The sequence below is a fragment of the Pteronotus mesoamericanus genome, unplaced genomic scaffold, assembly GCF_021234165.1.
Source record: "Pteronotus mesoamericanus isolate MK-2021 breed Mesoamerican mustached bat unplaced genomic scaffold, CSHL_Meso_final contig_40, whole genome shotgun sequence".
Lineage (NCBI taxonomy): Eukaryota > Metazoa > Chordata > Mammalia > Chiroptera > Mormoopidae > Pteronotus > Pteronotus mesoamericanus.
The window spans coordinates 14,602,516-14,625,635 of NW_026555150.1; the positions used below are offsets into that span (position 1 = coordinate 14,602,516).

Sequence of the window (23,120 nt, forward strand, 5' to 3'; positions counted from 1 at the left end):
AAAAGAAAAAGGATTCTTTTTCATTTTAGGCATTGTGACTTAAGGTAAAAGAGCACTGTTCTTAAAATGGAATCTGGCCTGGAATTCTGTTGTGCAGCCTTGGGCAACTTACTTCACCTTTTGGGGCTTCAGTATTATAGGGGAGGAAAAATAATTTCCCTTCTACCCCTAAGTTCTCCTGGCTGGACTAATCAAATTAACATGAGGCAGTAACAGGAGAAAGTGATCAAGTTTGTTATGTATGAACCTATAGGGGTTCCATAATAGTTGAGGCTTTTATGTGATCTTGAGCTAAGGAGAGGGTGGTAGTTGTGGTTTGGGACTTCAAAGTAAGAAAGCAGTTTGCAGGGAGATGGAAAAGTAAATGGTAAATAAATATTTGCCTGGCCACCTTTAACAATGGGACACAGAAGCACTGACCAAACAGGCCTTGTTAAGTTTCTCCCTGTCTATCGCACTTAGTTCATATTAAACTATAGTTACCAATGATGATAGCACCCCTCTACCTAAATTCTTTTAGGCAGTTTGGGGAAAGGTCACAGTTTTTTCCTGAGGCAAAGTTCCTTGAAAATAACCAGTTTAAAATACCATCCCAAAAGGCATATTTTGGGCTGGCAAATTCTACTTCTCTTTGGTCTCCTTACGTATAACTAAAATGTTAGCTACTACATAGTGCTATTGAAAGGACTATAACATGGTTTATGTGATTCAACATTTGTGTAGGAATAGTAATAACAGCTACATAATAGCTATATAGGCCTCAAAACAACCCTGTAACAGTAGTATGATTATTATCACTTTTCAGAGGAAGAGTCTTTGAAGCCTCAGAAAGCTTAAGTAATTTAACGTCAACAAAACACACACACATCATGCACTTACATTAAGAGGTGCTCAGGATCAAACCTGGGTCTCTTAAGGGCCTATGCACTTAAATGTTTTGCTAGTAGGAGATACTCAAAAAATGGTGGGGACTGTTTTTATTCAGTTGCCAAGGAAGTTAGATGCTTTTAGCTTCAGGGTATGATGCCTGCCCCAGCATAGGGTGAATTATTATTGCTAGAACTTACTGGTGTTAATTTTGTGTTTTTAGCTTGCAAATTCCTCTTTCATTTTAAATTTCCTTCCCAGAAATTGTCTGAATGTTAGCAATAACAAACAGATAGTGCTTATTATGTACTGGTTACTGTTCTAACCCCTTTATTTTAACTGGTTTGATATTTAGAAAATAATTTATGGGGGTCAGAGAGGTTGAGTAACTTGCACAAGATCACCCAGCAATGCTAAGATTTGAATCTAAGTTATCTGGCCCCAGAGTCTGCTCTTAACATCTCCACTTCTAAGTTAGTGACAATTGTGGATAATTATTTAGTAATTAATATGTCTTAGGCATTGAGGTAAATATTTTGCAGACATCATTGAATATAATTGTCTGAAAGTTACATAATAGGTACCGTAGGACATTGATAAACATTAATATGACTTTGGAGGCACACATTGGTGAAGTTGCTTGCCAAATACGTACATGAACTTGCCCTCCTGATATGCCTGATATAACCCATGCTACTTGTAACTATCATTGAACTGCCAGGGTAAATTTGAACATACTTGAAAAAGAAAAAGCTTCTGGATTTTTGCAAATTAATGTGAAACATCAAATATACAGTATTAGGATATTATATCTTCTAAATTTCAGGATGGTAGTGCTAGAAATGTAATCCTGTAGTAATTGCATTTAAATCTTACCCTGCCCATAATTTTCACAGAATTGATAAAATAGTGCATTTTATTGGTCCACAACTCTGCTATTTTATTTATTTTTTTTAGTTTTTTAAATATTTTATTTACCTACTTTTAGAGAGAGGGAAAGGGAGGGATACAGAGAGGGAGAGAAACATCAATGTGTGAGAAATCAGTTGCCTCTCACATGCCCCCAACTGGGAACCTGGCCCACAACCCAGGCATGTGCCCCAACTGGGAATCAAACTGAGTGGAACTGGCGACCCTTTGGTTTGCAGGCCGGGGCTCAATTCACTGAACCACACCAGCCAGGGTGCAACAACTCTGTCATTTTAACCAACAATCATTGTTTGGTCTACAATAGTCAGTGTAGACCAAAATTATTCTTTGTGACCATCAAGAAATGGAGCAGATCACTTTGAGGGTTTCATTCTGCAAATTGAGTAATGTGACATACACTCTAGATCCTTCTTAATTGTTTTCCATTGTTTGTATCTGGGTACTGCAGAAAGTCCATAGTAAGGAGGTAGGGAAAAAAACATTAGGACCAACCACATCAGCAGAGAAGTGGGGCCTTGGAGTTTTCTGGAGTTTATTAGACAGTATCTGGGCCGTGTCATTTTCCCCCATGTGAAGAGATGCTCAAGATGAACTAGCGTACCCTTCTTCCTTTCTGTAATTTTATATTATACGCATTCAGTAAAATTTATATGTTCTGAAAATATTGATTACCATCATTAATATCAATATTTTTCTGCCAATGGTGATAAAATTACTAACATTTAGAATATGCTACTAATAAGAATTCACACAGATACTTCAAATTGTTATGAAACTACTGTTTTCATCACTGTGCTTCTCATAATTGGTAGGTATATAATTTTTTGTCCAGAATGAACATACTTATTCCACTGTGTACACTAATAAAAGGGGAGATCATAGTGTTAAATAAATTCATTTCCTTGCACATATAGTAATGAGCCCACTTACCTATGAGCAGCTAATAATTAATCCCTGGGTTGAATAGGCAAGAGTGCTGGTTTTAATTCTTATAATCCTTACATTGTTGTGAACCTTTTAATTATTTTTTAAAAGATTTTATTTATTTATTTTTAGGGAGAGGGGAAGGGAGGGAGAAAGAGAGGGAGAGAAACACCAGTGTGTGGTTGCCTCTTGTGCACTGCTTACTGGGGACCTGGCCCCCAACCCAGGTGTGTGCTGAGAATCGAACCAGCAACCCTTCGGTTCACAGGCTGGCGCTCAGTCCATTGAACCACACCAGCTAGAGCTTGAAACTTTTAATTCTGTAAGCCTTAGAAGTGAGGGCAAGCAAGTTATATATGCAATTTATTTGTAAGACTGATACAAACTTGGAAGATGTCACCTAAGAGTATTTATTCCCTGGAAGAAAACTTGAAATGCCCAAAACACTCAGAGCTCACCTGTGAATGAAGTTGATTGATGTTTTTCTAAATTTGACAATTCTAAAAAGGTTTATGACATCACTAATCATGAATTGAGAAGTGGAAAAAGAAAACTAATGAATAAATGAATGAATAAGAAAAATAACCATGATAAATGAATGACTAAATTAATTTTTTCAGTAGAGACAATAGAAAAAAATGTTATATAAGAAGAGGTGATTTTTGAAGCCAAAAAATGTATGGAGAGAAGTAACATAGAGTACTGTCAGCCTACTAATGAATAAAAATACATTATTCTAAAAAATAAATAAAATTGGAAGGTGAGTATAGTACTAGCTTAAGTTATTTTTCACATTTAGGAATATGTGTATCAGTAATTCATAATTTTGGTTTTATGATACCCTGAGTTATCATAGTTTATCTGAAGAGGATGTCATACCTGCTTTGGGCCTTTTTGAGAATTTTAAAGTATCTGAATATAAAAGGTAAAAATATAAAAATATGCTACCTAGCAATTTCTCTGCCCATTCTAGCAGCTTGGAATTGTTGGTTACTAGGAATAAAATAAAATCTGTTTTACTTATTATTGTAGATCTTTTAATTCACATACCTCATTTTAAGACCCAGTTCCTCAATTCTGTTTAGTCTTGTTTGGACCCACCGACACTGTCATTTTTTGACCACAGAGAGACTTAAGCAATCCTAGTCACAGATGATAAATTGATGTTGTTGCAGGCGTTGTCTTAGCTCGAGTTAAATTCCTTGCTTATAATTTTAGATAATATATCTTTGTAATTAGAAATTTGTGTATAAACCTCAAACACTTATGTACAAAAACCATTTGGATGTGACACACATAATTATGAAGAATGTGGGGTATCAGTTTTACTGGAAAGTGAAATTATTTTGGTAATTTATGTTAGCAAAAGTATCGAGTTTGATTCTAGACAAAAGGTATATATTAATGTTATATTTTTCAGTCTTTCATATTAATAAAAGTACTTGTCTGGATTTTATCATTAACAAGTATATTACAGATAGGTTAAAATTTGAGAGCTGTGTTCTAAAGCTCTGAAGAGATGCATTCAGATTTCTGAAATGTCTAGGTAAATGGTAAGTCAGAGCTATTAATAACCTATCCTTTGATTTCCAGTCCAGCCAGAAATGGCGATAATGGGAAAGGTGGATCTGGAGAGAAACTGCATTTTCATTTGTTATCACTTGTGGCACCTCCAGAGTTCTCCCCTGATATATTTTGGGGTTGGGTCCTCCCCAAAGCTGTCTAGGACCCTTTTTGTGACCTCTAGTCATTTTGTGTTAAGTCCTTGTTATGGACTGAATGTTCGTCTCCCCTCACCCCCAAATATCTTGAAGCTTTAACATCCCCAATATGATGGTGATGGGGCCTTTGGTAGGTCGTCAGGATTAGATAAGTTCATGAGGTTGGGGCCCTTGTCTCTTGAGAAAAGAAAGAGCTCCCTCCCTCATCCTCACGCTCCACTCCATTAGGAGCAAGCAGCTCCCAAGATGGAAGATAGCCACTTACAATCAAGAAAAGAGGCTTCAAAATGAAACCTACTTTGCTGGCACATTGATCTTGGACTTCCCAGCCTCCAAAACTGTGAGAAATGAATCACTGTTGTATAAGCCACCCAGTCTATGATTAGTCCAAGAAGACTAATGTAAGTTCTTTTAGAAGGTGTCAGTAATAACCGCATGGTTAGACATGTAACACCAAGTCACAAATAATAAAACAGATATGACTTACATTCATATAGAAATGAAACCTGCTGTTGCCTAGGTGACTTAGAAGGGTGTACTAATTTAGTATCAGAGATATGCCAGTTTACTTGACTCCATTTACAACCTAGGCAACAGAATATAATAACTTCTTTGAATTTGGTATTGCTTTGGGAGGGAGGCACTGGGATTGTCAAATTAGATTCAGGTACAACTTGCAAGCTTTATTGTGCCATATAGTTAGTCTATGTATGTATGTGTGTATGCATGTATGCCTTTTCCAGTACATTGCAAGCTTTTTGGGTACTGTAAATTCATAATCTTTGTATTCCCCTTCCAAAATACTGCACAGTGCTTTAATCAAGGTGGATAGTGAATGCATTTTGATGTAATTGAATATATTGCAGTCCATTCCTATCAAAGCAGCCTCTGGATTGTTAACTAATCTATATTAGATGGGGTTAATTAATATCAGGTATTAACCAATATCAGATGGGACAGATGACTCCCACGGGTGCACATTCCAGAGGATGGAGATCTTTTTGTATGACTGACTTAAGCTCCAAAAAGACAGATAAGGAAATGGGGAACTTCTGGGTGTGGTTTTGACTTGTAATCTTTTGAGGAGCAAGAGAAGTTCTGGGGTGCTCCCAGCTCCTCCCAACATTGGAACCCTGTTAATAAAAATCTGTTTCATTCAAAAAAAAAAAAGATTAAAGGCCACCAAGTATATTTCTCTCTCAACTCTTGTAGAGATTGAGGGCCTGTTTAATATGAAGCTTTGGTGTTTGGGATGATTAAAACATGTCCTGTTTATTGGGTTGTACCTTATGCTATGTGTTCTCTTTGGTCCAGGTGCAAGTGAGGCTTCTGAGTGAGTTTGCGTGCCCCCTTAAACTCCTGTAATACTTTAGCTGTATCTTTTTCTTAGCAGTTTAATGCTCTATCTTATGGGTTATTCATGTAATACATTTCATGTCTTTTACTACAGTGTAAGCTCTATAAGGGTAGCTGTGTCAATGTCTACCTAGTTCTCTCTAGTATGTACAACATTGTAGGTATCAAATATTTGAGTATTAGTAATAATACAAGTTCTGAATAAGGTTCTCACCATTTTAAAATTAGTATTCTAATATTATTATTTGCTCATTAACTATGGTAAAAGACTTGGATTCTTCCTTAAATGTAAAATTGGTGCCTTGTCATCATTGAAATAAGTTGGTCCTTTTTTAACTTTATATTTGAAACATCCACAAGGAGACAATATTATAATGAACCCTCATGTATCCATAGCCCAGTCCGGACAACTATATATCCATGGACAATCATATGTTTCTTTCTTAAATTAGGACCCCCATAAATATACACCATTTATTTATAGTGAATTATAATGAAGTTGTCAATTCTTGCCTAACGTACTTCAAGTAATGCAAGTTTTATAAATTCTTGTTTTTGCCTTCTGGGTTAAGTGTTACCGTAACATTTTTTTTTTTTTATGCTTGATCTAACAAATCAACCCTGGGACTTTAAATGCGATACATAAATCTAATAGTATTGATTGAACATTTAAAAAATTAGAATAGGAAATTAATCTGGTGTGTTGACAGAAATAAAATTCCCATTTTCAGGTATATCCCTTCTGGTCTGTCTGTATTAGATTCATATCTGGGTTGAACTCTGGGGAGAATTCATGTTTGATTGAGACACGTAAGACTCTGAAAGTTCTTAGGCTGTTTACGAAACCTGTAGCTAGACACTGAGCCATTTTCAGAGCAGCAGTAGTTTTACAAATGTGGCATTTTTCCAAGAGTTCTGGGTGGGTTCTGGTTTACGTTCGTGGCAGAAGCAGTGAGTAACTGAGAACGGGGGGTGAGTAAGCTTAAGAAAGACCATTTTGGCCCACTGGATGTTGCTGATTTTAAAGCCCTATGAAATGGTGCATTTTCATTCATGTCAGGTAGTAGCAGATATATTCTGATGAGGCTGAAATGAATGCTTATCCTTTCATCTGTAGGATCTAGCACAGTCTTTTCATCTTTTTCCAAAACTTGAACTAAGTTTCAGTTTATAAAATCTATGAAAGTAGTACTTGCTTGTTATAAAGTACCCTTGAAGTGTTCCTGTAGGTAAAAGAAATGTCCCATTTCCAATATTTTTGTAGTGAATTTTGGGGAGTCCTTACTGCTTTATTTTTTTACATTTTTAATTTAATTTTTTCCATCACTATTTATCCTCCTCACACCCCCCAACCCCCTGTGAATATTTTGAAATAAGCATGATATATTAGCACTTTGTCTGAGAGGATCTGGCATGATCCCCCCCAAAATGAAAGTAATACATGTTTGTTTAAAAACAAATCAATACTGACTTTCAACCAGGTACTACCAACCTGACGTCACTGTGCCTACAGTTTCACGAAAGTCTAGAGAACTCAAAACAGCTTTTGAGACTGAAAGTGAGAAAACATGAACCTCAAATTTCTTAGAATACAATTATGAATTCTGTGAATAATATTATAAATCTTAAATATAAAAGGCATGATGCTTGTCCTTAAGCAACTACATAATACAATGCTGACTGAAAGAGGAGGTGCTCAATAGATATTAATGGATACATTGAAATTTAATTATTGTTTCATCAATATTTCTTGAAAACTGTCAGAGCTCATAACACCAGCTTCTTGGATATCATTTGGAAGATATTTAGTCTTGAATATCATGTGCGATTAGAGTATTATAATTCTGGTTTATTTCTCAGAATAAGCTTTAAATATAATGGTGAGTGAGAATTATAAGTCCACTATTATTTAAAAAATAACTGACAGTGAACCAAAAACCAAGTCAATATTAAAGTGTAGGAAGTGGCAAGTTCCTACTTATATTCGACCGCTGCTTGGTATATTCTTCCATACCCACTCACCCTTCCTTTCTTACCACTCTCCCTCCCTCCGTCCTTCTCTTCCTTTTACATTTTGTATTACAATTTTTGTTTGTAGGTTTTGTTTTAGTATATTTTTTAAAAAAAAATTCCCCATACTCTTCACATGTATGTATAAAAAACATACATTACTAAAAATGAATTGTAAGAAAGACTATTGAATCTTTAAAAAGGCAATATATACTCATGAAGAAAATTTGAAATACATGGTGCAAGGGACTAAGTAAAATCTCTGTAACTCCTCTCTGCAAGATAAGTTTTCAAGATTTTGTTATATAATTTTGGTGTGTATAGATGCATATATAATATTTATAAAGCTGTAATCATTGAACATTTTACCACTTCAGGTACCATATCATTAATGTTATTAAATAGTTTGTATGCCAGGGACTGGACATACCAAGACAACCAATATATGATTTTTCTCAGACCACCTTGGAGTTTCTACAATGAAGGCACCTCTTGAGTAGATTATAACATTCTCAGAGTTGTAGGAATTTCTGTTTTGAAGAAATCGCTTAGTTTAAAAAATTTTTTCCCACTGTGAGATGAGAGGGTATTTTGATTTGGGGTGGGAAACAGCAGTTTTTCTTGTTCAGAGTGATATTTTAATTTGATAGACTATATTATATTAAGATTTTTTTTAAACTAAATTTCCAAACGTACTCAAAGTGGAGAGAATATTGTAAGTCCCAATAGACTCATCACCCATGTTCAAAATACCAAGATTTGCCACATTTGTCTTAGCTCTTTAATGTTTTTTTCTCTTTGCTGAGCTAAAGGAAATTTTATAGCATGTTGTTTTACTTCTACAATCTTAACTATTCATCTTTAAAACATATGGTTGATTTCTTTTTTAAATATATTTTATTGATGAGGCTATTACAATTATCCTGATTTTCCCCCTTTGCCCTCCTCCATCCAGTGCCCCCCACTCCCTCAGGCCATCCCCCACCATTGTTCAAGTCCATGGGTCAGGCATATAAATTCTTTGGCTGTTCCATTCCCTATGCTTTACTTTATATCCCCATGGCTATTCTGTAACAACCTATTTGTACTTCTTAATGCCCTCACCTCTTCACCCATCCCCCACACCCCCTCCCATCTGGCAACCATCAAAACACTCTCAGTAACCACAATTCTGTCTCTGTTCTTGTTTGCTTAGTTTGGTTTTTAGATTTAATTGTTGAAGGATAGGTATTCTTTTGCCATTATATTGTTCATAGTATTGATCATCTTCTTTTTCTTAAGTAAGTCCCTTTAACATTTCATATAATAATGGTTTGGTGATTATGAACTCCTTTAGTTTTTTCTGGTCTGGGAAGCTCTTTATCTGCCCTTTGATTCTAAATGACAGCTTTGCTGGGTGGAACAGTCTTGGCTGTAGGACTCAGCTTGTCATGACTTTGAATATGTCATGCCAGCCCCTTCTAGCCTGCAAGTTTCTTTTCAGAAACCAGCTGATAGTGTAATGGACACTCCCCTACATTGTGAATTTACCCAAAGAAGTAGGGAACTAACTTCTTTTCTCTTTCTGCTTTTAAGACTCTCTCTTTATCTTTAACTTTTGGCATTTTAATTATGATGTGTCTTGTAGTAAGCCCCTTTCCATCCATCTAGTTTGGGACTCTCTGTGCTTCCACGTCTATGTCCTTCACCAAATTAGGGAAGTTTTTTTCACTACTTTTTCAAATAGATTTCCAATTTCTTGCTCTTTCTCTTCTCCTTCTGGCACCCCTATGATGGGAATGTTGGACCTCTTGAAGTTGTTGCAAGCCTGCTTATACTATCCTCTCTTTTATGGATTCTTTTTTCTTTTTGTTCTGATTGGTTGTTTTTTGCTTCCTTATGTTCCAAATCCTTCATCTGATTCTCGGCTTCATCCATTCTACTGTTGTTTCCCTGTAAATTGTTCTTTATTTCACTTAGTGTATCCTTTGTTTCTGACTGGATCTTTTTTATGCTGCTGAGGTCCTAAGTTCCTTGAGCATCTTCATAACCAGTGTTTTGAACTCTGCATGTGATAGATTGTTTATCTCCATTTTGTTTACATTTTTTCTGGAGTTTATCATCTGTTCTTTTATTTGAGCCATGTTCCTTTGTCTCCTCATTTTGGCAGCCTCCCTGTGTTTGTTTCTCTGTATAGGGTAGACCTGCTTTGACTCGGTGTCTTGGTAGTGTGGTCTAATGCAGTAGGTGTCCTGTAGAGTCCAGTGGCATAGCCTCTCCTGTCACCCAAGCTGGGTATTTGAGGTGCGTCTTTCGTGGGGGCTGAGTATACCCTCCTCTCGTAGTTGAGCCTTGGTTGATGTTGGCAGATCAATGAGAGGGATTATCGCAGGCCAGTCAGTAGCAAGGATTGGCACTGACCACTAACGACCAACTTCCGTCCTCTGTGAAGCTTCAGCTGTACAGGGCAGGGTGGTGGTGCTCCAACATGGTCTGTAGCTGTCCACTGGATGCACTGGCCCTGGGGTTTCCTGGATGGTGCAGGCCAAGGTCAGTCCCCACCTGTGTTTTGCCCGTGGCACCCTACCTGAGCTATAAAGCGATCTGAGATGGCTGCTATTTGTGCTGGGATTGAAGATTCCCAGGCAAAACTTAGTGGTGACTCTAGGCTGGCTGCTGCTAGTACCAGGCCTGGGGCCCACTGAGGCCAGCTGTTGCTTGTTTCATAGGCTTTAGGAAGTTGTGAAATGTGAGCCAAGACCAGCCATTCATATGGAAAAGCAGTTAGGGTGGTGCTGTAAATTGGGTGGGGCAGAGTCTCAGGGGATCTCTGGGGCAGGTGAAACAGTGTTAGCCAGGTCGATGGATACTCAGATAATGGCACCAGCTTGCCGGCCCTGTGGGGGGAGGGTTTAGAAAAGAAACAATGGCCTCTGCTGGCCTTGATGGCAGACACTTCAGTTCCTCCCTGTGTACCACTGGTGCCTTTCAAGCTGCTAACTGGGTGCTGGAGCTCAGAGGGAGTGAGTCTGAGTAGGTGAGTCTGTGTGTGGGTTCTTTAAGAGGAACTCTTGGGGCTCCAGCAGTTTCTTCCACCGACTCAATCCCCGTTGATTTTTGCAGCCAGAAGTTGTGGGAACTTATCTTCCTGGCACTGGAACCCTGGGCTGGGGGGCCTGATGTGGGGCTGGGACTCCTTGCTCCCGAGATATCCCTCCTGCATTTTTATCCACCACATGTGGGTGTGGGACCAGCCTGTTCTGTTTCTGTGCCCCTCCCACCTGTCTGGATGGATGTAGTTTCAGACTTCCATTCAACTTGATTTCTGACAGATCTGAGTGATGGTTGTTCTATATTTTAGCTGTAATTTTGAGGTGGTTGTGCGAAGAGGCAAGCCATGTCTCCTATGCCGCCATCTTGACTAGAAGACTGGTTGATTTCTTATATAACTATAATTGATTATACCTACAAAGTTAATGAAAGTTCTTGATATCTGATCCTTAAATTTCTCTTGATAGGCTAAAGTTTTTAACATCTAAATCCAATCAAGTGTTTGTATCCTGTAATGCCTTCATTGAAACAGTGATATTTATTTTTCAGATTAGTGACGATGAACCAGGTTATGACCTAGATTTATTCTGTATACCTAAGCATTACGCTGAGGTTTTGGAAAAGGTGTTTATTCCTCATGGACTAATTATGGACAGGTAAGTAATATCTTAAATTGAAGTTTTTGTCTTATGTTAATTTCAGGTGTCAACATATGTTTTAAGTAATTTATATTTGATCATAAACTAGACCAGCTTGTCAAAAATAGATGTTTTCTATTTTAAAAGCCCGCTTTGCTATAAGGGTAAGGAAGGCTTACTAATTACCCGGTGTAATCATGGCATACTGGGAATCTGTAGGGAGTGGAAGAAAGTAAACATTGAAAGGAGATTGGAAGAATGAACTCTGGTCACAGTCTTTGGTTTCTCAACTCTGAACAGGGTAATTGGCTGGGGCTGAATCACATGAGGGCAAGGTCAGATGTTGATTGTTATGCACATTTAGCTTGAAATTTTCCCCTTAAATGAATTGCAGAGAAAAACTTTACTTGGTATTTAAATACTTGCCTTGTGTGTCAGGTTAGTTTTGGTTTTGATTTTAAAATTATAATATTAATATATGTGTGTTGTGAAATATTCTAATAGTAGAGGCTATAAATAAGAGTTCTCTACTCTCAGCCTGCTGTGCGTATTCCTCCTTACCTACTGGCTATGCACATATACTGTCTGCAAATGTACACATATATTTTAACACATGGGTATGTACTATCATATAGGTCTAAAACTGATTCGACATTATTTCATATTAGTATATCCAGAGCTATCCCATATACCGATATATTTTAAAGGTAGCATAGCATTCCATTGTCCAGTAGAGGACTAATTTAACTAGTCCTCTATTGATGGACATGCAAGATCTCTTGATTATTTTGCTTTTATAGACCATACTTGAAGGGATCATCCTTTTGCACCTTTGGGCACTTGCTCAGCTTTATCCATGTGGAAATTCTGGATCAAGGAGAAGGTGTTTATTCAGTGTTCCAATACTGCCAAAAGTCTTCCCCTTGACCCAGAATTTCTGTGTGGATGTTGAATGTTCCGATAGGATACTCCAGAAAGTTATGTTAATTTATATTCCCACTGGTATATGAGAGTCTTGTTTTCCTCACAATCTCTTCTAATATTGTGTATTACCAGGGAAATTTCATTTTATCAGAATTTGCCAATCTGATAAGTGAAAACGGTATCTTGTTTTAAATTGCATTTTAAGAATTTATTATAGATGTTATAGTTTACCTGCCTTTTGAAAGTTTTTGAAATTTTTGTCTTTGCATTGTGAAGCAAGAGTGTACTTTATGCAGGCAAAGGATGTATTTTTGTGGAAGTTTAATGTTTAAGGGATCTTTATTATAAAGGTTAAGTATATTTTTATTATAAATAAATTTCTATTAAATTCCTAATTTTATTTCTGTAGGACTGAACGGCTTGCTCGAGATGTGATGAAGGAGATGGGAGGCCATCATATTGTAGCTCTCTGTGTGCTCAAGGGGGGCTATAAGTTTTTTGCTGACCTGCTGGATTACATCAAAGCACTGAACAGAAATAGTGATAGATCCATTCCTATGACTGTAGATTTTATCAGACTGAAGAGCTACTGTGTAAGTATATTTAATAAATGTTTATTCAATGAAAATTTTTTCAAAACATGGCAACTGTAGGTTTTCCTGTATGTTTTCAAAGCTTTGCAAACTATAATTAAATGTCCATTTCACTTGGTTACAGTGAGATTTTCTAATGTATTTACCAGTACTTTATATCCAAGTGAATACTGTCCTTTTCAAACTAGTCACATTAGAGGTTATATATACTCATTTTAAAGGTTTTTAATTTTTTTGTTTTGTCTTTTGAATTTTTTTAAAACCCTTTTTAAGAGTTGCTGTTGAGACTTGGGTGCTAGTTTTTTGTTGTTGTTGTTGTTGTTGTTTTACTATATTTACTCTTGGCAGATATTTTCTCTGGAGCTAGACTGGTTTGTGGGGAAGTTGTCCTAGTTAGTTCTGATAAATAAGGTGGGTCAACAGGTATTTCCTAGAAAGCACATATCGAGTGAGAGCATTGGCCCATTGAAGAAACCACTCTTGATTCACAGATATTCTGTGTTACACCAATCTCAGATGCTTCAGAGTATTGACACTGGGATGAATCAAGATCGGTGTGATCTTTGCACATGAATTTCATCACTCACGATTTCTTTAATCATGTACATGTTTGATTTTTATTACTTCATACTGTTGCTTTGTTTCTAGTTACAGGTTAGTAGTGTAGTTCTTGAGAGACTGTTTTTCCTTCAAAATGGGATTTCTCCTAGCTTCTTCAAAGGTTAGCATAAATGCTCAGTCTTTGCTGCTTCATGAATCAGTATTGTAGTACAGCTTTGTAGAAACTCACCTTATGCGTACATTTTTATTGAGAATAAGGGCACTTACCTACATTTAACTGTCAACCTTGATTCTCTTCGTTAATCATTTATTTGACCCAAGTCTTTGACCTTTTTCACATTTGCATCAGTTCAGCGGGTGATTAGACAACCACTTAAGTATTGTAGACATTTTCCCTATCCCTTTAAAACCATTTATGCTCATACATCATGACATTACTTCATATTTATAAGCTCCTTTTAACTTACCAGAGTCTTGTTTGAATTAAATACTTGTTTAAATACAAAATTTGGAATTTTACTTAACGTAAGTTATTTTGTTTTGCTGGTTTAAACTAAGATTTAATTTTAGATAGTATAGCTGCCCAGTTTTTAGTATACTGTTGCTTAGAGTCAAGACATGTACTTACAGTCCATGGTATGACTTTTCTTTGATCCTCTTAAGCACTCCACCCATACACACATAAAAATCAAATGTTGTTACTTTATGACCGATAATTCATTCCTCTGGGAAATTGGGCAGAATGTTCTTTCTTTGAAAAGAAAACTCATAAAATCAAGTTTTTTAAACAAGTTTTTAAAAAGTATTTTATAGCCATAAGAGCAATTTGAAGGAAAGGAACATTTTGACATTTTAATTCCATTTTCTACTTTTAATTTCTTCTCTTCTTAGTTTTAGATCTTAGAGGATTATTAGGCTGAACTCTTCAGCTCATAAAAAATGTGAAATCTTAAACATAAGCAAAGCAGATTTTTAGCATATTTTTACATAGATGAAAATAATATCTGTTTTGTTTTATGTGAAGTTCTGTGTGGATTTACTTCTAAGCAACAGAAGTTAGGAAAACCATCCATGTGCTTTAATTTTTCAGTTTGTCATGGAAGATATCCACATGCCGTATAAAAAACCAGGCAACTTAATTTGATAAAGTTGTAAAATGGAAATTTAAAATTGTTTTCAGTAGCAGTAACACTGATGTTAGTATAGTTTTACAGGCTGATCTTAACCAGTTTGAAATAGTGAACTAAACATTGACTGTTCTGTGCTAATCCTAAAGAAATGCTCCATGAGCTGTTAAATATTACTGGAATATTTAAAGAGCCATAGAAATGTCAACACACCCTATTTAGTTTTTCTTCAAAATAAATATTGTATTTTTCTGATAAAAAAACACGTTTATTATAAAAACATACAACCAAAAAATTATAAAGGAGATGTCACTCTAAATTTCACTACCACTATTATTTCTTTTTTTCTTTTAAAAAATATTTTATTTTCTTATGCTATTACAGTTGTTCTACTTTTCTCTCTTTGTCCCCCCCTTCTACTTAGCCCACCCCCCACTCCCATAGTCCATCCCCACACTGTTGTCCATGTCCATGGGTCATTCATAGTGTTCTTTGACTAACCCTTCTCATTCTTTCAATCAGTCTCCAATTCCCACTCCCCTCTTATACCCTCTTATAACTGTCAGTCTGTTCCATGATTCTTTACCTCTGGTTCTATTTTTTTTTTGAGTATTTTTTTTCAAATATATTTGTCTCTGCCTTCCCCCCACCACTTTCCCCTGTCCCCTCCCCCTCCCCTCATCAATCCTTCCCCTTTGGTTTTGTCCATGAGACCTTGCTACATGTCTCCCGACCCTCCCCTTCCCTTCCTTTTCCCCCGTCTCCCCCTCCCACCTTCCCTCTTGTCTCCGTTCGTTTCTTTTCCTTCCAGTGTTGCTGGTCTTATTTTCCTTGCTTCTTTGCATTGTTGTTTAGGTTCTGCTTATAGGTGAGATCATATGGTATTTGTCTTTCACCCCCTGGCTTATTTCGCTGAGCATAATGCTCTCTAGTTCCATCCATGCTGTTGTGAAGTTTAGTAGTTCTTTTATTTTAATGAATTTTTTCTTTGAATACAATATAATAAACTATGTATATTATAGTTTACCTACTGTTTATCAAAGAAGCTAAGCAGGATTTTATTTGCTTAGTGCCTAGATGGGAAATTGGGGATTCCAAATACCATATTCGTTAACTCTAAGATATCATTGATTTTAAGGCTTAGTGCTATTTTTTTTACTGCTGAGAAAAAAAGACACTGTCAGTTATGGTAGTAAGTTGTGATCAGTTGTAGTATGTTGATTTCAAAGGTATTAAAATGTGAATGTGCATCTTAGAACAATGAAATGTTAATACTATACATTCAGTGCCGTTTTCTATCCCTAAAGCTCTGTGATTTTCAGAAAAATTAAACAATTGATAAGTATGGAAATGTATTTTCTCCATTGTCAGTTCAATTTTTTAGTATTTTTTTACTATAATAGTTAAATAAGAAATGATGAAGATTCAGGAAGAAACGTTGTCAGACAAGTAAGTTTTTTTTGTGGGAATATTTTTGTGTAGGCCTTAAGAAAAGGGAAAAGTAGCCTGTTTTTTTTTTTGTTATATGTTTTTTATCTTCATGCACCTTTGAGGACAATGATGTACAGAGGGATTAATTATCTTGCCCAAGATCATACAGGTCTTTGGTTTGAACCCAGGCCTTTAACTCTGTGCAGAACTCAGTCTTATTTGGGAAAACTGCATTGGATCCTCTAATATGGGCTTCCTATTATTTTCATTCTCTACTAGTCAGAAGTTTTACATGCAAACAAAATTCATTTCACCAATTGTGGAGTTTTTCCAGTCAAGGTATACAAAGCTATAACTTTCAGTCTTGATCTCAGAAGTTGCTTAATTAGTAGCTTGATTGAACTATGTGTTTAATGTATCGAAGATGCAAATTACTTTATTGTAATTTGTAAGAAGGTGGCTATTAGAGTGAGCTTGTTAAGGAAAATGCAGAAAATATTGCAGTAGTTTCTTTTTTAAAATGTTTTATTTATTTATTTTTAGATAGAGGGGAAGGGAGGGGGAAAGAGAGGGAGAGAAACATTGTTGTGAGAGAGAAGCATTGATTGGTTGGGTCAGTTGCCTCTCGAACGGCTGACTGAGGACTAAACATTGTACCCTGACCAGGAATCAAACAAGTGACCTTTCACTTTGTGGGATGACACCCAACCAACTGAGCCACACCAGTCAGACTATTCCAGTAGTTTCTTAATGTGTCTTTTAGAAGAGGTGAGTATCTTCAGTCTGACCTTTTTCTCTGTATTTAGTAAATTGCTTTTGAGGTATACTTTCTTCTCCAAACAGCTGAAGTTCTTTTTAAATTTGTATCTTTTAAAGTTTGTAAATGTAAAGCTTATCTTCTATAAATCTATGTCTGTCTATATATATATAAAGCTAGTGAAGTGATTTATACCTTTCTCCTACTTTTTGTTTTGTTTAAATTGGCAGGAATAGGGATATATGCTCTCTGTGGTATAAGGAAACTGTAACAGAACTAGGGTCAGAGTACACTTTCTAGCCCTTTCCTGTTGATTTTCACTTGATATGGGCCTTGTAGGACAACTGAGGTTTTACATAAGCACTCTGATTCTTAGAAAATAAAAGCAGAGTTCAAATTTGGTCCCATGAAACTATAGATTTTGTGATAAACTGAGGAAATAGATTGATCCACTTAGCAAACATGTATTGATCATGTGTTGTATACAAGATACTATCTTAGACCATGAAAAGTAGTTCTATTGAACATATTTTTTAGATGAGATACTAGTCCCAGATCAGGCATGGAATGAAAAGCATAAAGATAGGATGAGTTCATTTCTGAAAGTTTGAAAATGGTTTACTTGAAAATGCTAGGTATGAAATATCAGTACTAACTCTTCAATCTTTCCTGGTGTTATGTTACTGCTAAGTGGTATCTTTGATTTGATTAGAACAGTGCTGACAAATAGAACTTTCTGTAATGATGCAAGTAGTCTGTACATGCTGTCTAATAATACAAAGCCGCTAGCCACATGTGACTGATGAGCACTTTGAAATATGTATTGTACAACAGAGAATTTTAAATTTTATTTAATTTTATGTAATTGCTACATGTGCTTAGTGGCTACTGTATTGAATAGTGCAGGACTGGATGATCTATAAGAGCCCTGCTACATCAGCATATTTTAAAACTTGTAATAACTTTTTTAAAGTACTCTATTCTTTTACAAGATCTCATAAAATACAGTAACATATATCCTTCCAGATTTACTTTATTCTGCATATTATTTTAGAACATTGGGTATCTGCAATTTTTCATCTGAGGAGCAGTCTACCTCTGAAAGTATATGATTCTAATATTCTCACTTTTGTTGATGTTTAATCAGGGTATATGAAAAGAATTAAAGGAGAGAGGATGGTTGATTATTATGTGAAGAGAAAACATGATTCAGTGTGGTAGACTGGAGGCCTACCTGGATGTACAGGGAATGACATTTTCCCAGTAACTCCATTCCAGGGTCTTGAAAGAATGATCTGAAGTTCACAGCAAAAAGCAAGCTCTGCATAGTGCTAAGCCACTAAATGTTAAGGCCAGACTCTACCTTACTACTAGTCTTGCTCTCTTGGGACCCCAGCCTTGGTGATTGGCTTCTCTGAATCTTTTCCTTATGGCCTCAATCTGTTTGTTCCAGTAATTCTTTTGCCAGCCCATTCATTATGTGTTTTTACACCGCTTTCTCTCTTTTCCTATACCAGGCTGCAGTTCTTGTTACTACTTAATAGAGTTTTCAAAATTTCTAGTGATATACAAATAGAAAGAAACACAGTTCCTTTCTGTTTTCTTTCTCATTTTTTTCACCTGGACTCAAGAAAGGTAGGCAAAATGGGAACACATGTGCTAAGGGTATGATTTTTGTAGACCCAAATTGCTTCTCTGGGAATTTTATGTAGTTGACAGATTGGGCTTTCTTGCTGGGAGGAAAGAGGAGGTGGGATGACAGAGAAGGAAGAGCAACTCGGGACAGGGGAGGGGAGGGGATCTCTGGCCTCTACCACGCCAGTGCCATTATCTCAAGATGAGGCACAAAAGGATCACTCAGTAATGTAGTGAAGTAGGGGTACAGTGGGAAGCTTGTTCCAGTCAGGAAGGGAGAGAGAGAGGGAAATTCTTCTGGTGGGGTAATTGATCCATGGATGCCATTTATATGTAATCTGGGCACTTATTACCTGTATTCTAGCACATTGGACTGCAACATTTTTCTTAAATGAATCTTCTTTATGCTCTTCCACTTAAAATATGGCTTTGTTTCCATGAAAAAAGCATCAGAACAGAATTAGTTTAAGCTAAAAACCTTAGGGCAAACAGAAATATGGAGATTTTGGAGGCTAGTGGATCAGCAGTGTCTTGAATGCTTAGAGTTCTCCTGCCTCTTATCCTATCTCCATAGCCTTTGGATCACAGGGTTTTGTTTTTTTGTGTTTTTTTTTGGTCTCCATACCTTTTAGTTCTCAGATCTTTATTCCTTTTCTCTATAAAAGAGGGTCAATTCAAGTTGGAGTGTAATACCAAATTTCTACAGAAGATGTCACTATTTAACTTGATTTACAGTGTAAATCATTTAGTAGGAGTCACTCTCATTGAAAGCTTCAGGTTTTGTACAACTTTTAATCAATTCTCTGTATTTGAGACTCTTAGAACTCTAGGTTCTAAGTTAGCATAAAGGGTGTACATAATTTGCTTAAAATTAAAATTCATATGAAATTTTTTTTTTTTTTTAAATATCAGAAGGCATATCTTCTGTTTAGTTTGCAACACTTAACAGTATTGGCCCATGTGTGTTTTTCCAAAAACAAAAAACAAAAAAAAAAAAACACTCCACAAAAATTGGACATGTATATAGAAGCATATGACAAAAATAGAAATAAGTAAAAGTTAAAAGTTGCCCAAGCTGGTGTGGCTCAGTGGATTGAGTGCAAGCCTGCCAACCAAAGGGTCATTGGTTCGATTCCCAGTGTAGGGCACATGCCTGGGTTTGCAGGCCAGGTCCCCAGCAGGGGGCGTGTGAGATGCAACAACACATTGATGTTTCTCTCCTCTTTCTCCCTCCCTTCCCCTCTCTAAAAATACATAAATTAAAAAAAATCTTTAAAAAAAAGTATTTTGATCCCTATCCTCACCATTTAGATGCAATTGCTGTTAACGAACTTTTTAAAAATGTTGAACAAAAGTGGTTTCATGGGCAACACATTGCTCTACTAGTAAGTGTTTTTAATTATTGTTGTTCCACATCAGTTTGGATAGATTATCAGATTCTTTTCAGTAGGTGCATGATATTTACTTTATGTGAATGGATTTAATTTAAACAGTTCTCTGTTAAGAGATGTATTGGCTGTCTCCAGTATTTATTTATTTATTTTAAGATTTTATTTATTTATTTTTAGAGAGGGGAAGGGAGGGAGAAAGAAAGGGAAACATCAATGTGTGGTTGCCTCTCGAGCGCCCCCCTACTGGGGACATGGCCTGCAACCCAGGCATGTGCCCTGACTGGGAATCGAATCTTCAACGCAGGCTTTGCCTGCAGTGGTTTGCAGGCTTGTGCTCAGTGCACTAGCCACACCAGCCAGGGCTCCAGTATTTCTTTTTTTATAAACAGTTGGTACAGTGAATTTCCTTGTATGTACATTTGCATACTTAAGAGTGTTTTTGCAGCACCAATTCCTGAGAGTGGATTGCTGGGGCAAATGGCACATGTGTTTACAATTTTAATAGGTATTGCTATATCGTTTTAAAAAAATTGTACCAATATAAATTGGTACTCTCACCAACAAGAGTGCTTTTTTTTTTCCCCTTCACTTTTGCTCACATATCTCATCAGGCTTAAGTTTTGCCAGTGTGAAAGGGAGAACTGTATAATCACATTGTTTTAGCATTAGTTTCGCAGATAGATATAATTTTATATGTTACGACCTTCTCTTTTGTGAATTTCCTGTTTGTATTTGTTCTCCACTTTCCTATTGGGTTCTTATTGTTGGAGCCCATTGGGAATATTTATTATAGATCTTTTCAGTTTGGGGTCATATCATGCCGAGGTTTTTACCCTTTCTAAGAATGTGAAAATACTCTGTTTTCTTCCATTCTGCTTATGGCTTTATTTTTTACATTTAGATATTAATCCATCTGGAATTTATTTTTGTGTATGCTGTGAGGTAGGGATCATACTTTACTTTTTTCCCAAGTGGATAACTAGTTGATCAAACATCATTTATTAGATAATTAATCTTCTACTTACTGACTTGAAATACCATCTTTATCATATACTAAATCCTCATATATTTCTGGATCTGTTTCTGGGCTCTATTTTGTTCCTTGATTTCTTTGTCTGTTATTGTGCTGGTACAGCACCGCTGTAATTGCTGTAGCTTTGGTATAGGTTGCTCTCTGGTAGGGCAGTTCCAAGCTCTTCTGTTTACCTGCTCTTTCACCCCAGTTTTCTGTCTTGACTCTAGTATAGACAAATTATGATCATTATCATAACCTACTACAGTGGGTATGGAGCATTCTCCTTTGAAACTCCTATAAGAGTTTTTACTGGATTCTGTGATATCAGGAATCTGGGAGCCTAAGAGGTATACCTTAAAGGACTACTGATGAGACCTCATTTCCCAGACTCTGCTGAAGATGAACTAGACTTGAGCTAGACTTTTCAGGGAAATATATTTGGAGTTGAGTGTGATGTAGACCAGACCCTTCAACTTGCTTGACTCTTGGGAATGGTCTAGGGCCAGAACCAGACACCTGCCATGCTAATAACTTCCCTTGTGGTTCAGAAATTACTGTGACTGAAAATGGGTGGCTGCTATAATACTGCCCACTTGAAAATGGGCGCACCGTATTTTTAGGACTCCTAAAGCATCAAGTCAGTAATGGCTAATTAGGACTTTTTAATTTTTACTAATCTGTAGTTGAACATTACCTAGTCATTCATTTCTAGAAACATAATTCTTATAATGTGTTCATAATGCTATGACATTAGATAGCTAACTTCTTAAATCTTCTAGTTCCCATTTGATAATATGAAATGTGCGTGCACATACAAGGATGTACATGTATATCTTTTTTTTTTCTAGAATGACCAATCGACAGGGGACATAAAAGTAATTGGTGGAGATGATCTTTCAACTTTAACTGGAAAGGTATGTATCTTGAAGGGAAACAAAAGAGCCCTTTATACCAGGAGTCAATTAGTAACACTGTGCTGTCAATCAGTCACTAAGAGGCAGTTTACATAGTTACTTATGCACATAAATAAGGGTTATTTAACCCTTGGAAGCAGTCTAGATTAGGTACCTTTCTTTAGGCCATATAGCCAGCCACAGAGCAGCAGAATCCAGTATTAAATTTAGAAGTCCATGTTGCCAAGTACTGCTCTGTGGGGGTCTAATTTGGGATCCTTCAAAAAAAGATATGTGGGGAGAAAGACAATCTTCTTTTTAAAAATAGACTCACATAATTTCTTAAAAGATACAGAAGCAGTATAGTGTAGTGGCTGAAAGTGTGGGTTCTGGAGCTGGACAGCTTTGATTCAAAGCCTGGCTCAGTACTTCCTAACGTGTCCTTGGGCAGTTTATTTAACCTCTCTGTCTCTCCTAAGGTGTGGATGTTAATGGTATTCACCTCAAAGAGTTAAGAGGATTAAGGGAAACAATGCAGGGAGAGTTCTTACAGCAGTTTCTGGTAGTTAGAACACCCAGTAAATTCAAACATACAGTTACATTAAGACATCTCAGAAAGAGTTTTAAAAAAATCAAAATTATTCCAGTATAAACAGTTGGCTGAACTAGTAGAGATATCAAGATGTTTGAGTATTTTTCTTCTGATACAATGAAATGTTTTTTGAATAACCAATGATAAATGATAGAATGCTATGTTTTTTAAGGAGCCAATTTTTTTTTTTTTAACTTACAGACTCTGTGCTAAATGCAAAGGCATAATTTTAAAGTTTCAGAAGAATTCTGTGAGGTGGATATTATTCCTGTTTTACAGATCAGTAAAGTAAGACTCAGCCAGGCTGGAGGACTTACTATTCTAAATCACACTGCCAATAAGTGGTAGAGCTTGTTTTTGAATCTAGGTCCGTCAGGCTCCAGACCTGGCTTTTACATTTTAATGTTCACAGCTTATTTGACTGAGTATCTGAAAGGAAATTTTAGCATACAGCACTTGTGTCAAACTCTGATCCCATATCAGAGTCCTGCAAAACTAGTGTTATCCCCCATCAACATCTCTGGAAAACTTTTAAAGGAGAAATTATAATCTGTGGGTTCTTTCCCCTCCCTGTCCATCCTCTGCACCACTGCCAGACCTGTCCTCCTTCCCTTTCAGCATGCTTTGCCCATATTTTGAAGTAATTTGAAACCCTTATTCCTAGAGTCAGTTTTTAGTGCTGGAGGGAGCCTAGAGTTCACCTTCTGTGATTTTATTTGACCTTG

General features: G+C 36.4%; 1 protein-coding gene across 1 annotated transcript in view; it reads left to right on the forward strand.

Annotated features, from left to right (window-relative positions):
* HPRT1 (hypoxanthine phosphoribosyltransferase 1) overlaps positions 1-23,120 on the forward strand; it is a 31,202-nt gene that overhangs the window by 1,261 nt on the left and 6,821 nt on the right. The window contains exons 2-4 of the mRNA XM_054577036.1: positions 11,388-11,494; positions 12,810-12,993; positions 21,759-21,824. Coding sequence (XP_054433011.1) covers positions 11,388-11,494; positions 12,810-12,993; positions 21,759-21,824 — 357 coding nt within the window. The remainder of the gene's footprint in view (positions 1-11,387; positions 11,495-12,809; positions 12,994-21,758; positions 21,825-23,120) is intronic.